Source organism: Leptodactylus fuscus, chromosome 10, assembly GCF_031893055.1.
Source record: "Leptodactylus fuscus isolate aLepFus1 chromosome 10, aLepFus1.hap2, whole genome shotgun sequence".
Classification (NCBI taxonomy): Eukaryota; Metazoa; Chordata; class Amphibia; order Anura; family Leptodactylidae; genus Leptodactylus; species Leptodactylus fuscus.
Genome location: NC_134274.1, coordinates 26,568,956 through 26,587,398, shown reverse-complemented (window position 1 = coordinate 26,587,398; position 18,443 = coordinate 26,568,956). Strand labels below are relative to the sequence as shown.

At 44.2% G+C, this 18,443-nt stretch overlaps 1 protein-coding gene across 1 annotated transcript in view; it reads right to left on the bottom strand.

Moving 5' to 3' along the window:
* The window catches only part of RTKN2 (rhotekin 2), a 41,344-nt gene extending 30,093 nt beyond the window's left edge, over window positions 1–11,251 (bottom strand). The window contains exons 1-3 of the mRNA XM_075257588.1: window positions 11,141–11,251; window positions 4,624–4,823; window positions 1,499–1,557 (exon numbers count right to left, since the gene is read on the bottom strand). Of these exons, the coding sequence (XP_075113689.1) occupies window positions 1,499–1,557; window positions 4,624–4,823; window positions 11,141–11,251 (370 nt within the window). The remainder of the gene's footprint in view (window positions 1–1,498; window positions 1,558–4,623; window positions 4,824–11,140) is intronic.
* Window positions 11,252–18,443: the final 7,192 nt, after the last annotated feature.

Genomic DNA, 18,443 nt, shown 5'->3' with positions numbered 1-18,443 from the left:
AAGCAACACTACTCCTTGTCAAGTGAACACAGATGCCACCACTAAGCTGTACAGACCGGAAGCGCCATACACTGTAGTGGGTGCACCTGCAACCGCCATCCCATTCACTTGAAGTGACTAGTCCGACCGCATACCAAGTATATAAATTCCAGTTGCTTCATTTTCTGCTCACTTTGGGGTTCAGGTGTCAAACCTAGACCAATGTTCAAAAATTTTTCAGATCCTGGACAAACCCTATAGGCAAGCCCAGTCGAAGCTGCTTCCTCCACAGATTACATTAAGAAAATTCTCAATCTTTAGGCTGGGGCCTCACATGGCAAAAACGTGGCATTTTTAGTCACATAAAGTAGATTAGATTTGCTAGAATCCCATCCCCACTTTGCAGTAAAATACATGCAGCGAACATGCAGTCACGATTTTGGAAATTGCAGCATGTCAGCAAGTCACTTATACCTATAGGTATAAATGAAGCAGAAAGTCTGGAGAAACCTCTTCTTACTTTCTGTGCAAAGCGCTGCAGGAAGAACCGCGATGCGTTGCCGCCACAATTTTTCCAGATGCGCCTTTTTGTCGCGGGACGCTACACGGGGCCTTAGCCTTGGGCTGGAAGCTCTGCAAGAACCAGCCAAACAGCTGAAAACACAAGACAGCTTTATGTAGTTGGTGGATGTAGAAACCTTTGCTTCACCACAACCTTGTTATTGGCCAAACATTTACTGAAAAAATGATTGGCAAGACACTTATATACTGAGGTCTCTAATGCAGAAATCATATGGAAGTCGTAATATCTTCTGATATTCGGGCGGTTGCTTTGTGCTTTTGTACACATAACTGCTTCACTAGCACTTTCCAATTATGCTATTGGATCATATAAGCAGCTGCTATATTGTTAATAATAGCCGTTATACACCTTTGTACAAATCTTATCAAGGAAAATAAAGTTCATTGAAGTCTCATTCCCTGAGCTAATGGTTAACTTTGAACTTGAGCAGCAGAAGAGATAACAATGTGCAAACAGTGCACTAAAGTGTGGAGGAAATATGCAGATATATTCAATATATTCACACTGAACACCATGAATACTGCAGTTCTAAGTAGAAATATTTAACACAATGAAAAACACACAAAGCTCTAAAGCTTGTGACTCACAAAAAGAAAATTACTTACATACAAGGATACAAGTAATAACTATACAAATGCAATGTTCTTGACAATAACTCCTACAAAATGGGGGCACTGGAGTGAAGTGTAGCATTTGGCTATCTACCGCACTCCCATTAAAGTGTATGGGAACAGGGAATGATGGCGTCCAGCAGGTGTTCAGCAACCTTCACACGGGGTAAAACACAACATCTCACAGTATATGGTCCTATAATAACTGGCATCTTCATAATGAAGGAACAAATTTGCACAAAAATAATTTTTAAAAACCCCACAGATCACACATTTATTACTGTGCCTCCCTAGGTGTGTAACCAATTTTCTAATGTCCTTGTACCTGTTATAGAGAGTTTTCCAGGACAGGCCAGGCGTTCATTCAGTCCTGCATCGGAAGACCTGTAAAAAGAAAAATAAAACCGTAAGGAAGGAAAACTAGTAATAAATATGAACAATGACTACACTAAAGCAACTAAAATCACGCTGTATACTAGCAAACAGGGATTATCTGGGACTAAGTGAATAATAGCCTAAGAATGCGTTACCAATATCATATCTTTGGGGGTCCAACACCATAGTCGCTTCCCTGTGCCGAATACCAAACAAGCCCCTATACAGTGCCATGTGCTTGGAATTCAGTGAAGAGGCTGTGGCACCCACCCAGATGCTGAGGTTTCAGCTGATCAGTAGGGGTCCTGTGTGTCAGACGCCCACCAATCAGGGATAAGCTACCAGTAGCTAACTCTCAAGAAACACCATTAAATTCACAAATACATTTCTGTTCACACTTTTGCTGAGGGACACATTTGCATTTCAATATAGTAGGATCTTACAGGAAGTTATATCATGTTGTATATTTTTAATACATTTATTTTACATGACCTCTTGTATACAATGTGTAGTCTACTATTCTTTTAAAATAAATCCAAAATTACAGATGATGTGAGCACAGCCTGAAATCAATAAAAATACAAAATTAAAAAAACAACTAAAGAAAAATACTACTCATGCGGCCATATTAAAACCACATTATACTGAGCATATTACGGCTGTAAATTATATTCCCAACACAAGTCTAATGACTCAAACTATCTGAATCATAGGGATCTATGATGTTGTATGTTCAGGATGAGATTTATTAAAGGTAATACTCTCTGTATAATACAGATGTTATAAAGAGAATAAATCCAGTCTTAGAGCAACTTTTTGTAACTGCAAAGACCAAAAATTATGATAATCTAAAAAAATGTAGTTACAAGAAATGACCAGCAGATGGCACTAAGAAACCATGTTATGAGATTATATCACTTCTTAGGTTCAGTAATTGAGGATGGAGAGAAAAATAACCATTATAAGAAGGTAACAAGGCTAAAGATACACAGCTAGTTTTGGCTATGACACCTGTTGTGCAGTCGAAGACCCATCACCCTGCAATATCACTAGTAATTTAAGTGCAGCATGGGCAAAATTGCCGTGCAGCCTTAGGGCTTATTCACACAACAGTGAAAATCATCTGGTTTTAAAACAATGACAGGGAATGTATAAGGGTTCAAATGATTAAAAACAAAAATCCTGTCACCATCTATATTTAAAAGTAAGTAATAGATGCTGCAAATTTTCACTCTGGCCACTAAGCCTAATAATAGACTGACACCTTCCAATCTTATAGGGGTTTTCCCTGCAGAAATCGCCTCAATTACATCAAAGACATTATTACAATAGAAGGCAACACCTCTGTTTGTTACACCACTGAGATCTCATTGATAATTGTGACTAAAATACCCCTTTAATGGAATAAAAGTGCTGATAGGTTAATACAGTCTTCAGGAAGGAATAGGAAACAACTACCTAGCCAAGGACAAGAGAGACTGCATAGGCAGCATTATTTGTGTGTACAGTTTCGCAATCCTAATAGGCTTGGCCTTCAGCAGTAGTATAGCGCTGTCATGTGTCAGCCTATTCAGTATGTTCTAGTAGCCAGTGTGACAACCACATAGTGCACAACCTAAATGATTGACATGTGTATGAAACATAAGTTGTTTTTATTATTTTGCTGGTTTCAATAGTTTCTTGTAACATTTGTTTCCATGGTAGGAAAATCTTACTGAGTATTAATATACAGCTAAGACAACTGATGGGACACCAAACTAATACAGGGAACTCTATTTACTTTATGCCAGAAAACTACCCTACAAGCTATGAAAAAAAAGTTGTTACATTTTTTTGGCACAACTTAAAAACTTTTTAAGGATTACACCCCTTACACCACTTTTGATAGATTTATGACATTCTTTTATGACAGTTTTCTGTTGTAAATGATGTCAGAAATCTACACCAGCAAGGAACTAGCAAAGTTTTCTGTTTAGGCAAACGGGCCTTGGAGGTGTAGGTCTAATTTATGATGAGGTGAGCACCTAGTCATAAATAAGGGGCAAACTCCAGCAGGGCAGGGACTATCAAGACTAGAGTGGAACATACAGTCTTGTTCAATCAGCTCCCATGGGTCTAAACATAGGCAAGATGTACAATTGTTGGATTTACATTTATTGTGCTGCTCTGTCTGTTGTTCTGGACCAGGGGTAGGGAACCTTTGGCTCTCCAGCTGCTGTGAAACTACAACTCCCATCATGCTGCATTCACTTCCATGGGAGTTCCAACAACAGCAGAGCCAGTATGCATGCTGGGAGTTGTAGTTTTGCAACAGCTGGAGAGCCATACGTTCCCTACCCCTGTTCTGGACCATGAAAGGACTTAAAGGAGTTGGTCACTTTAGACCAATACTGGGAGACATATTATTATTGTTATTGTTCGTATAATAAACTGTTGTACAATTCTTCAATAAACTTTAAGTTTGAATACCTCACGGTTTTCTAGATCTCTGCTTGCCGTCATTCATTTTGCTTACCTGTAATGGATGAAATTTGGTCCATGGTCATATGATATACGGTCCATGGTCATGTAATAAACACTAGAGATGAGCGAACACTGTTCGGATCAGCCATTCCGAACAGCACGCACCCATAGAAATGAATGGAAGCAGCTGACACGGCGACCCGCCGCCGGCAAAGTGTACGTGCCAGGTGCTTCCATTCATTTCTATGGGAGTGTGCTGTTCGGAACGGCTGATCCGAACAGTGTTCGCTCATCTCTAATAAACACACAGGTACACAGCACAGTAATCCGACACCTCTCTGGCAGCGAGCTGTGTACCTGTGTATCCATCACATGCCCATAGACTCACACTGTGATGCAGTCTGCCAGAAATTCCAATACAGATGTGAACGTATCCTTAGGGGCATTACACATACAATACAATAAACTAATGACTTCACTAAGGGGCTCTCTTACAACTTAATCATGTTCTATGGCAAAGGACAACTAAATAAATGGAAATTATCTACAGCATATATGGTTATTCTTAGGGAAGTAGCCTCTGTGTGCAGCAGCTGTTTTTCAAGGACCTACCTTCGGCCAGAGTTTATAGCATACGTTGCTTCATGTGGAGAATGAAGCTGTGTTGTATAAACCTGGATCCGGGCACTGCAGGTCATAAGGTTTTTCACTGCATTTAGTATCTGATCCTTCTGGGTGCTGACTGACAGAAGCTTGCATATACCCTCACGCATGCGAACTTCAAAGCCAAGTTTCTCCTGGATACAGCTCTCCTAAAAGTAAAAACACATTAACAGCAAATTACAAAGAAAAAAAGTAAAGAAAATAAAACCAAGAGGAAATCATTATAGTCTTTACGTCAGAAAACTGGTGGACATACTGTATTTGTGCAAACTGTATTTATTTATGGAGGGGCCCGTGACCATGGTAAGGAATATGGCTAAAGTTCAGGTGCTGAGCCCGCTATACACAGCAGGTGCCTGCTCTATAAAACAACAATACTGCCGCTAAGGGTGCCTGCAGCAATCAATGCCAGGCAGCAACTTCACTTTGGACAGGTTATCCATATCAGAGAATAGAGCAGGTCTGAACAGGTCTGTTCTCAGAGTAGTGCTGTACTGAGTCAGTGCAGTTTAGCTCCCATTTAAGTGTATGGGAGCCAGACTGCAGTAACCTGGTCTGGCCACTATACAGAGAACAGCGCTGTCTGCTTCCTGCTCGATTTTCTAGATTAGCTGCTGAGAACAGCTATGGATGCTTGGTATTGGATCCCCACCAATCTGATATCTGTGACCTATCGTTAGGATGGGATACCAATAGTTTTGACCTAGAAAATGCCTTTAGCCCATCACCCACTTTACATCTGAGCACCCTTTTAACCCGGTCAAGGCAAATAGGCTAAAACAAGATGTGGCTGAAATGCACCTATTTTATGTTGGAATTCAGGGAAAACATATACAGGTAAGAGAGTATAGTTTCTTAATTTAATAATAGAAGTTTTGAGTTTGATAAAAAGTGTGAAGAGAGTGCTGGCAGAGAAATCTTATCAGAAATAAGTAGGAGTAAACATGAAAAATACAGTGCTGGGTGAATTCACAGCATCTGTCAGTTCCCACCAAACATGTACAGTGCCAACACAGTGTAACTCCAGCACCAAAAAGACGGGTGATGAAAGCAAAACACAAGCGTCTTCATAAACCGAAGAGGATTTTTGTTCATCACATCTACACCTCAGGTTTTATAAGGAGCCTCCGCTTAATGTCCTGCCCGCAGGACTTTTTTGTTTTGCAAAATGACTGATAATATTACTACTTTTGTGTAGAGTTGCCTTGCTTGCTTTTCTGCAAGGCCTGTTTAGATGAATAAGACAGATATAATAAGACACGTTCATGTCACCTCCACCTCAAAAACATCTCCAGAATACGCCCTTTCCTTACCAGAGATGCACTAAAGACACTTATTGTCTCTCTGATTCATTCTCGCCTTGACTACTGTAACTCCTTACTAATCGGTCTTCCCCTCACTAAACTCTCTCCTCTACAATCTATTCTGAATGCAGCGGCCAGGCTCATCTATCAGGCTAGACGCTACAGCGATGCCTCCGGTCTGTGCCAGTCGCTACATTGGCTGCCTATTCATTATAGAATAAAATATAAAGTTATCACTCTCATCCACAAGGCTCTCCATAATGCCGCACCTCCCTACATTTCCTCCCTCATCTCTGTCTACCGTCCAACCCATGCTCTCCGCTCACTCAATGACCTAACACTTACATCCTCTATTATCAGAACCTCCCACGTTTGTATACAAGACTTCTCCCGAGCTGCACCACTTCTCTGGAATGCTCTACCCCGGATAATCAGATTAACTCCCAAGTTCTACAGCTTCAAACGCAAACTAAAGACGCATCTTTTCAGACAAGCCTATCACAATGCCTAACGTAAACCCTTCCGTACTATAATTAGAATCCCCCAAATTTAACCCTCCTCTGTCCCCGCTCCCACATTTCCCCACATGATATGATGTCATCTCAGGATAACTTTATCTGTCCAAGCTCCATCCACATGTTAAAGGACACGACTGTCGACAGCTCATAAAGTTTTATGTTTGTGTAATGACAGTCACCTCTATTACAAAAGTGTCTGACCTCTGTATAAGCAATACCGCCCCTGCTACCTCTTGTGTCACCCCCTCTACCTCATAGATTGCAAGCTCTTGCGAGCAGGGCCCTCAGTCCCATTGTGTGAAATGACTTTCTTTGTATCTGTATCTGTCTGTATTTGAACCCTACAGGCCGGGTTCACACGATGTAATTTGGCACGTAGACGCCGCGGGAGCTTTTGCGGGCCATATACGCTCCCATTGTTTTCCATGGGAGCCGGTACCGTGTACGCGGCGCTATTTTGCAACCACCGCAAAATAGCGCTGCGTATACAGTACCGGCTCCCATTGAAAACAATGGAAGCGTATACGGCCCGCAAAAGCTCCCGCGGCATCTACGTACCACATTACATCGTGTGAACCCGGCCTAAACAACACCTTCATCCGGACATGACAATAGTCTTTATGCTAAACACAGTGGTAGATTCTAAGAGTAATCTAGTAATCTGTGGTAATTCCATTAGCTTTGATATCTCTGTCTCCATACCCTGCTGCCCCCCTCCCCCTCCTAAACTCACTGAAGTCATTACTCCGGCCATAATTCATCTCTTCAACCTATCCCTAGCCAATGGATCCTTCCCCTCTGCCTTCAAACACGCCACAGTCACACCTATACTTAAGAAACCGTCCCTCGACCCGTCCTCTCCTGTCAACTATCGTCCCATCTCACTACTCCCGTACGCCTCAAAACTGCTTGAGCTACACGTCCACTCCGAAGTCTCCTCCTATCTCTCGTCCAACCTGCTCTTTGACAGACTTCAGTCAGGCTTCAGACCCCGGTACTCCACTGAAACTCCCCTAACAAAAGTCACCAATGACCTTCTAACCACCAAAGCCAAGCGCCATTACTCTGTCCTCCTCCTCCTTGACCTCTCCTCTGCCTTTGACACAGTTGACCACCCCCTCCTGTTAGAAATTCTCTCATCCCTCGGTATCTCAGACCTGGCCCATTCCTGGATCTCCTCATACCTCACCGACCGCACATTCAGCGTCTCCCACTCACACACCACCTCCTCACCTCGCCCTCTCTCTGTAGGTGTCCCCCAAGGCTCCGTCCTAGGACCCCTCCTGTTCTCCATCTACACCCTTGGCCTGGGCCAACTCATAGAATCTCATGGTTTCCAGTACCACTGCTATGCCAATGACATTGAAATCTACATCTCTGGACCAGACATTACCTCCCTACTGGCCAGAGTTCCAGATTGTTTAATGGCTGTAGCCTCCTTCCTCTCCTCCCGCTTTCTCAAACTCAATATGGAGAAAACGGAGTTCATCATCTTCGCCCCACCCCTTATAGCGCCTCCACCTAACCCATCTATCAAATTTAACAGAACCACAGGCCCGATGCCTTCGGGTTACCCTGGACTCCGACCTATCCTTCAAGTCACACATTCAAACCCTCAACACTTCCTGCCGCTTCCAACTCAAGAACATCCACCGAATCCGCTTCTTCCTCACCCCTGAAACTACCAAGATGCTTGTCCAAGCCCTCATAATCTCCCGCTTAGATTACTGCAACACCCTTCTCCATGGACTCTCAGCAAACACCCTCGCCCCCCTCCAGTCCACCTTAAACTGCGCTGCTTGCTTAAGTCACCTCTCCCTCCGATCTTCATCAGCTGCTCCACTCCACTGGCTACCCATACCCAGCGAATTGAGTTCAAGCTACTAACGTTAACATACTGTCATGACCTGGTTGTTTGTATATGTTGGTGTGTGTGTCAGCTGGGGATTTGATCCGGGTTCCTGTGTTCTGCTGGTGGTTGCTTTGCCACTGGACCATCTGGTTTGGTATTGGTGTCAGTCCTTTTAGCATACTTGAGGTTTCAGGAATCGAACCTCAGGTGTTTAATATTGCCATCATCCTATGGGAGGATTCTGGGGCCTTTTTAATGTTGCCCATGTTGCCGATTTTCGTGGTTTACACCTTAGGATTCTTGGTTCTAGGAGGAGGATTGTTTTGGTGAAAGTTCCAGCAGATTAGGAAGTGGTGTGAAAGTTGCCTGTTGTGTAAATCTGGTTTGTTTCCTCACACTTCATCTCCACCCTATCCTTCTGCTCTGTTTGCCTGGCACTTTCTTGTGGTTTGAGAGGTTTTGGGTTCCAGTGTTTTCCCCAGTCCTGTGTTTACCCTTTCCTCACCTCTCCACTGTCCCTCTCCTCATTCTCTTGTTTGTTTTGTGTTGTGCTGCGTGTCCGTGGTCCAGCACCTCCCAGCCCGTTTGTCTGTCTGCAGCTGCACCTGGATTTCTGTAGGGGTCACCACTTTAGAAACCCCAGTCCCTAGCTCTCCTATAGCTCTTGCCCTATCTGTCTGCTAGGTCTTCGTGCTAGAGAGCCAGGAGTTGTCGGGGCCAAGACTAGCTTGGGGACAGCTGACCAGCACCCGTAGGCAGGGCCTAGCTAGCCACCATAGTGCCAGGGATAGTCTCCCTCCCCTGTTTCCTTAGCAGTGCAACCTGCAATCCGGAATCTGGGTCTGAACTCAGACACGATCGTAACACATACAAAGCCATCCACAACCTGTCCCCTCCATATATCTCTGAACTAAACTCCCACTACCTGCCCACACGTAACCTCAGATCCTCCAATGACCTCCTACTCCGCTCTGCTCTCATCCGCTCCTCACACAACCGCCTCCAAGATTTCTCCTGTGCATCCCCCATACTCTGGAACTCCTTACCACGACACATAAGACTGACCCCCACAATCACAGGCTTCAAGAAGGCCCTGAAGACTCACCTATTCAGGAAGGCCTACAACCTCCAATAACACTATCACCGCACCCCCATCTGTACAATCTCCCTCTCTCCTTCTGTCTCTATCCCTCTCCCTCATAGATTGTAAGCCCTCGTGGGCAGGGCCCTCTACCCCACTGTGCCAGTCGGTCATTGTCAGTATTATATCTACCTGTATATTCTGTGTATTGTATGTAACCCCCAAATGTAAAGCACCATAGAATTAATGGTGCTATATAAATAAACAATAATAATAATAATTAATAATAATAATCTGGCAGCCTGTGCACCGATAAAGATAAATAAATCTACATAAATATATACTGTACATAATATAATAATAAATAAATCTAGATCTCCTCATAGCCGGCATATATTGCCAGAAAAATGAGCCAAACCACAAACACAACCTTTATCAGAAAGTGTTATGGCAGTGTAAAAAATACCACTTGCAACAATGTTTTCCAGCTTTGCAACACTTTTGCGATACACAATGGGGAAGGGGTAAATACATCTGCCCTATGGTGTATTTAGGAAAAATGAGAATTATAAAGCGCAGGGTTTGTTTGTTTTTTATTGTTATTTGTGAATTTGTTTTTATTACATTTGGTAAATTTTTTGGTCCCTAAGGCTAGGTTCACACCTGCTCACCAGTCTCCGCCTGGGAAATCCGTTCCCCATTCCGCTTTAAAAATTCAGAGAGAAAAGTCCAGCAGGCAGCGCTTCTCTCTCTGCATTTTTTGCCCTTATTGGGTGGAAACTCGGGGAACCCCACTATAGTCTATGGGGTCCATGGGTAATTGCTTCTTTAAGCGGATTAGGCTTCTGAACGGAAACCTGAACGCAGGTGTGACCCTAGTGTAAGGCATTGCTCTTCTAAACACACCCCATAGAGGGCCTGTTTTTTTTAAAAAAAAAAAAATTACATTTTTGTGGTATAATTCACTACAGACAGAATCTGTACAACAATCTGGAATTATGAAGTGCACTGGTTTGGTTTCTTGTGGCATTTTTTTTCACTTTTATTATATTTTTTTGCCCCTAAGGCATTGTTTATCAAAACAAAGGGTATAGTGCAGTATTTCCATAGTCTACTGTATAGAAAGTAAATGCCTGAGGGGGAAAGAGAACTGTCAAAAATGAATGAGCTGAAAGATTTGCAAAAAAACATTTTATGTAGGTTTCACAAGCTCTGAAAACCTCATGTGTGTGAATGGGGACTAAAATGTACAAAAGTGCTCCAGAGCATTTTTAGGAAAAATGATACATTTTTGGGGTAAAATTCACCACAAAACAGAATCCATACAGCAAATAATGTCACTAGTTTGGTTATTTGTAGCATTTTTTCCTCACTTTGGGGCATTGTTTGGCTCTGAGGCATTACTCACAATGTGCTCTATAGCTTTTACCTCAGGAGAATTTCTATAGTCTGCTGTATAGAAAAAAAGAAACAAGGAGACCAAAAAACACTTAAAGCATAAAAATCCACCTGTGTGTGAAGGAGGGCTAACCAAAGATACAACACATTGCACCGAAACCCTGGAGTCAGTCCTGCAGTGGAGCTGTCCAAATAAACAAAGGCACGCCATTGCCTATTAACCCTTTCATGCCCAGAGTCAGTCACAGGACACTGGACGACAGATTTCAATCACGACAGATTTCAATCACAACAGATTTCAATCACAACTCACTTCCTGGGAGGGGAAGACGGCGCTCTCCCGGATCTTCTTCCGTTTGATCTCCATGCCCAGCGCCGAGCACTTGGACACGGTGGCCCGGTACCTATCCCCACGGCGAAGCATTTTGAATTTGGCGCTGTGTTGGGCAGTCAGTCTTCAGGGTTGGAGCCGGTAACGTCACAGCCCGAGTTTTCCACCTCTTCCTGGAGACAGCTGACCCACACTGGAGCCACCGCCTCCGATAGGCTGGACTGTACCATTCAGCAGCTCCCGACCCGAGGCACTGTAGGAAAATAACGAAGTGTTCCGTCGGAAATAAGATTTTACAGAACGGATTCAAATATTGTACAATGATTTGTACAATGATGATGTTCCAGTGAGAATAATGATGTATTTTGTGGCACTTGGTGGATGTGGCACCCCTCCTGCCTCCTTGTGTATGGTATCTCCCTGTGTTATAGATAAAGGAGGCGGCATGGAGCAGGAGACTGCTTATTCCAGTCGTGTAACACAGAGGTTTATAGGCAGCAGCCTGCTCCGGGACTACTCCATCTTGGACAGCCTGAGAGGCGAAGAGGAGGAAGAAGAAGACTAAGGACTTTTTCTTCTGATTGTTTCCTCCATTTAGTGCTTTTGATTTTGCAGGATGTGTATTTGGTGTGGTTGCCCTGACAGAGCCCTAAGCCAGTCTTCCCTCTCCCTCCCCCATGCTGGCTCGGGTGCTCTCATTGTTTCAGTTAGAATAGGAATTGTTTGCCTCTCTCATGTTTGTGTGTTCTTCAATAAAGCTTCGGCCTGTGTACACTCCCTCCCCCCTCCTCCACATGTCCTTCATTGCATTCATGCTGTGGGGCTGGTATGAGGTGGAGCACTGAGGGGGATTTCTTCCTGGAGCTCTGCCTTGCCCTGCTCCATGAGGTATGGGAAATGTATCTATTATTTATTCTGTGAGTATTGTATGATATGCGCTGCGTCGCAGTACTCTGTAAAAACTTTGTTTGACAACTGATTGTGAATAAAGCCATTTTCAATCAAAAGAGGTTTATAGGCAGCAGGTTGTTATTATTGTTATGTTTATTGTTAATAAATAAAGTTGTTTTTTATATGTTTTTCTCCACGAAAATAAATATTGTTCTGAAAAATTCACGCGTTATGTAAACAGCCTATGTGTTAAAAAAAAAACTGACGATATGCAGCTGATCAGTATATAGCTGCTTAAAGGGGTTGTCCCATCACAAGGATCCTATCTATATTGCTTGTTAATGTGGATGTAAGACTTTTCCTAAATACATTGCTTCAGCAAAACTGCTTTGTTTGTTCACTATATCACTTTATTCATTTATTTGGGACACAGCCCTGACTTATCTGGTCATAAGTCAAGTGATGTATCTGCTGCGGGGAGGGGGGAGGGGCTAAGTGCACAGGAGCGAGCCTGGAGGGGGGGGGGGGGGTAGTTTACCCTTTGGGGGAAGGGGCCACCAATGCAGACCTGGCATCCGCTTTAATAAAGAGGCGGATGCCGGGGAGGGTTAGACGCCAGCAACATCGCTATGCTCCTGCCCTGCATGAAGCCAGCAGCGGCAGGAGCGATGCTGCTATTCGGGGGGGGCATCTGTGCTGGCGTCTGTGCATCTGTGCTGGCGTCTGTTCATCTGTGCTGGCGTCTACACTCCCCGGCATCTGCAACTCTATAACAGCGGATGCCAGGTCTGCATTCACATATGCAAACCCAAGCGGCGAGATGCCGCTGGCCCTGCGTGCACACTCACAGACGGTGAGACCAGTCTAGCCTTCACAATGGGAATGCAGACCCGGCATCCGCTGTAATAAAGAGAGGTGGATGTCGGGTCTGTATTCGCATTGTGAAGGCTAGACTGGTCTATGAGCGCGCACACAGGGCCAGCAGCATCTCGCCGCTTGGCTTTGCATATGTGACCCCGCCCACCAATGACACAACAAAGCCGGAAGACAGAAGATTTCACAGCAACGAAGACTGGTGAGTATGCGACGTGGGAATACCCCTTTAAGGCTGGGGCCCCACAGGCTGGAAAAATCGCAGCGTTATTCAGTACTTGCAAAGCGGATGGGATTCATGCAAGTCCCATCCCTACTTTGCAGGAAAAAATTGCAGCACAGACACGCTGCGATTGCCAAAACCGTTGCAGTTTTGAAAATCGCAGCATGTCAATTATGTCTACGGAAACACTCGCAGCTTTCCCATAGGGATAATGGTAAGAGAAAGTCTGCGAAGGAAAACTCCGTGAACTTTTTCTTCAAAGCTCTGCGGGAAAAACCACAATGCGTTCACACCGCGGTTCTTCCCGCAGCGCTGCGTTTCCAGCCCGTGGGGCCTAAGCCTAAGGCCCTACATTGCAGTAACACAGCTTTTTTTGTTGCAGATTTTGTTGCGTTTTTTGAGCCAAAGCCAAGAATGGCTTCAACAGGAATGAGCAATATATAGGAAGTTCTTATACTTCTATCTTCTGCTCAATCCACTCCTGCAAAATCTGCAACAAAAAAAAAGCTACATTTCCACAACGTGGGGTCTCAGCCATAGAGATGACCTTTCATATCCTCTTATATCAGCTCACTCTCATCTTTTTAGTAGTATATAATACCACCCATCTTTGTAGATATAAAAGGATCTCTTTAAGGGTATGTTCATACAGAGTTTTTTTGCAGATGGATTTTGAAGCGGAATCCGCCTCAAAATCCGTCTTCAAAAATGGTTTCCATTGGCTTGAATGGGAGCCACTAGCTTTTTTTCCCCGCTAGCTAGTTGTGGAAAAAAGAAGCGATATGACCTATCTTGTCATGGATTCTGCAGCTGAGTCAGCCGCGGCATCGCATCCATGGCTTGAGACACGTTCCTATTTAGGCCCATTCATTCGGGCCTAATCAGGAGCAGGATGCCGTGACACTGCATTGGCATCCCGTCGTGGCTAGCCACGCCAAATAAACACACAGCGGAAAAATTTTCCACTGTGTAAATGTGCTCTAAAGGGGTTGTCCAAGAAATGGGCACATTACGGAGGGGCCAGTGCAGATATAACCAAAATGAAATAGGAAAAGAACACTAGGTTCACACCTATGTCTTTCTATTTTAAAGGGGTTGTCCCATAACAAGGATCCTATCTATACTGCTAGTTTATGTGGATATAAGACTTTTCCTAAATACTTTGCTTTATCAAAACTGCTTTGTTTGGTTGCTATCTTAATTTATTCACTTCATTGTTGACACTGTCCCTTGGGATTATCTGCTCCTTTGTCAAGTAATATAGCTGCCTGCTCTCAAGGGGGAAGAGAGGGGCTGACAAGCAATGGAGCTCCTCATATAGGGGAGGGGGAGGTGAGCGCTCCGAGATTACTGTGCTGTCTATCTTCAGCTTTTCCACTTATCAGCCAGTTTAATTGAATTTGGCTGATAAGGGCTGAGATAGGGAGTCCGTTAACTCTGTATGTAATGCAAGCTGACTCAAATCCAGCTCTGCTACATCAGTTTCCACATCAGCGTCATACTGTGGATCATAGCAGATAGCAGAGCAAGTGAAACCCCGCCAACCAATGTGCGAGAAATCCTGGAAGTGAAGAGAGTACAGAGCATTCAGGCTGCAGAACAAGAGTTATGGGAATACCCCTTTAATATGTAGGAGGACTAGAAAACAGGCACAGTACCTGGTAAGGCGGCTTCTACACTTTCCAAAGATGCCTTTCTTATTCTGCATTGCAGTTCCATTTTCTTTCAAATTATCTCATCCTGGGGCTTCACCTTCTCTCTAGATAATCGAGCTGCAATGCAGGATAAGACAGGCATCTTTGGAAAGTGTAGAAGCTGCCTTAGGAGGTACTGTCATTAGTTTGTTCAAATAGCTGTCTTCTCAGTATTTTGCATTGGTATTTTTTTGCCAAAAAAAGGAACAGAAACTACTAAGAAATCATAGAAAGTCTGTTCTTCTCTGTTTTGGCGTAAAACTACTGATGCAAAATAACTGACCATGTGAAAGTGACCTAAAGGCTGGGTTCACATGGTGCAGTTCCGTTGCTATCAAAGTATCTTAGGCTGAGGCTGGGGTTCCACATTCAGGTTTTGTTCAAGTTAGGCAGGGTTTGTAGTATCACAGCTTAATTTTTGCTTCACAAATTGTACGTCGAACTTTGGGTAGTCCATGTAATGCACTGGGAACCTGGCAAAAAAATCTGAATAGAGTGACATTTTTTGTTTGTTTTTGCTGCATTTTTCAGTATGCTTTTTCTTTCCTTATTAAATCTATATAAAAACATGAGTGTTTCCGCAATATAATTGACTTGCTGTGTTTTCTTAAAAACAAAAACAAAAAAAACCCTGCATTTTTGAAAATGCAGCTTTTCCACAGCATTTTTTTTTTACACAATGTCTAGATGGGATTTGCCTGAAGTTCATTCACTTTGTTGGTACTGTAAAATTCATAATTTTTGCTGCGACATTTCCGCAACGTGGGGTCTTAGACTTATGCTTGGTTTACATCTGCATTGGTATTCCGTCCGGGGGAGTCTGCATGGGGATACCCCGAATGGAATACCAAACGCAATTGCAAGCGCTCTGCAGTAAAAGCACACAGACCCCATAGACTATAATGGGGTCCTTGTGCTTGCCATGCGCTGCCCGCACAAATCATGCAGACAGGAAAGTAGATTGTGAACTACTTTCCTGTCCACATGTTCTGTGCGGAGATCTGGTGGCAAGCACACGGACCCCATTATAGTCTATGGGGATCCGTGTACTTTTACTGCACAGCACTTGCAATTGCGTTTGGTATTCCATTTGGGGGGGTCCCCATGCGGACTCCCCCGGACGGAATCCAAACTCAGATGTGAACTAACCCTTAGTCTGTAAATTAACCTCTCAGAGCAACAGGACGGGCAGGTGCGGCCATACTCTAGTGCGCTGAAAGGTTCATTTGTATACAAATGTAAGCAAGATTGCACATTGACATAAATATATGTTCACTAAGTCACTACAAGAGCATATATGTGGTTCATAAGCCATTTTTTTGTGGTGGTATACTTGCCTAAATAGGGGTTTACAGTATTTGACAAACATGGCCACTTTCTAACGGAAATACATGGCCATCTGTTTACATAGACATCAATGTAAACAAGAAAAACCTCTTTTAGGGAGCATTCACACGGCGTAACGTCCCGCGAGATTTGGCACGTGTACGCCGCGTGACCCTTTGCGTGCCGTACACGCTCCCATTCATTTCAATGGGAGCGTGGAGCGTATGCGCCGCGCTAGTTTGCGGCCGTGAATAAATGCACGGCCGCAAACTAGCGCGGCGCATACGCTCCCCGCTCCCATTGAAATGAATGGGAGCGTGTACGGCACGCAAAGGGTCACGCGGCGTACACGTGCCAAATCTCGCGGCACGTTACGCCGTGTGAATGCTCCCTTAGGCCGGAGCCCCACTTAGAATAAATGCCATTGTTTGGCTGCAATGTTTTACATTACTTGCAAAGTGAATGGGATTCTGGTTAATCCCATCCACACATTGCAGAGAAAAATCTGCAGCGGACATGCTGCAATTTCAAAAACCATTGCGTTTTTGTAAATCACAGCTTGTCAATTATACTTACAGAAATGTTGGTGGTTTCTATATAGGTATAATGGAAGCAGAAAGTCCGTAGAGGAAAACGTGATATGATTCCACCGCAGTCTTCTCCGCAACGTTTATTGGCTGCGGCCCCACTACGTGGAGCCTTAGCTTCAGGCTTTATGCACATGAACGTATGCATTGTCAGTGTGCAAGCAGTTTTTTCCACAGCTAGTATACTGAGCCATTATATTCTAATGGCCTTGTACACACACACACACACCACGCCGTGTATTATCATAGGACCTTCTCTGAGCCCAAGGCAAAACTCCTGTCTGTTCAGGCAGACTAAAGTAAATGAATGAGTCCGTGTATTGCACAGGTGGTACACGGATATTACCTGTGTGCCAGTGACGTAACCACCGCCATAGCAGCAGAGGCAGCTGCCACAGGGCCCGGGACATTAGGGGCCTGGTGACAGCCGCGACCGCTGTTATCATTATACTCGGAGGTCTTTTCGGACCCCTGAGTATAATGATCGGCGGACCAGGAGAGGTAAGAAACATAAAAAACACTGTTACTTACCTCTGCACGATCCTGCCAGGTCTCCTTCCTAGTTGACTGACGTCTCTGACGTCACATGAACCCGGCCTGCATCCCGGGTCATGTGACGTCCAACGTCATTGAAGAAGGACGCCAGTGGAGAAGACAGCGTAGGAGCCGGGGGACAGGTAAGAAACAGTAGTTTCTTTTATGTTTTTATTCCCCCGGGTCTCCGATTATTATACTCTGGGGTCTGAAAAGACCCCAGAGTATAATAATTGTTTAAGGGTGTCCACAGTGGAGCATACTACTGAGTGCAGGGGCCACTGTTGGGGATAATACTGTGTGCAGGGGCCACTATTGAGGATAATACTGTTTGCAGGGGCCACTATGGGGGATAATACTGTGTGCAGGGGCCACTATGGGGGATAATACTGTGTGAAGGGACCACTATGGGGGATAATACTGTGCAGGGGCCACTATGGGGGATAATACTGTGTGAAGGGACCACTATGGGGGATAATACTGTGCAGGGGCCACTATGAGGGATAATACTGTGTGAAGGGACCACTATGGGGCATAATAGAACGCGCAGGAATGCGTAGGAGGAGGTCGGTCGAGGCCTTCGGCGTCGGTGGGGGCCATGTCAAAAGTTTGCCACGGGGCCCCGCCATTCCTAGTTACGCCACTGCTGTGTGCTGTTCAACTATGGACCGAGCACATGGATACATGTTTACTCGTATTTATCCACAATTTGTATGATTTCATCTTTAAACAACTATACATTATCATCATATTTGATGCATGATGCCTCTATTTAAGGATCTGAATTCTACTAAGATATAAAGGGTTAACTAGACAGAAAGCCCAATGGGCAAGTCCACAGCACAGATGCTACCAGATGGGAATGAAATACATCTTTAGTTGATAACACCTAGACTGTGGAAACCTCTAGACGGAGCTGTATCCACCAAAGATCTATGGGCTGCGTAATTTGCTGCAGGAGGCTAAAATAGCTTGTCAAGTGGCAAAATAAAAACAGCAGAACATATCCCCTAAAGCTTTGTTACAAGGTGACATAATCTTCCATAAGGAGCCAGCAAACAGGCTGGAGAATCGCCTTGCCCAATCAGATAGAATTGCTCAGTGACCAATTAGGGCACAGCTTACATGGCAACTTTAGAAACTGAATAGTATGATGC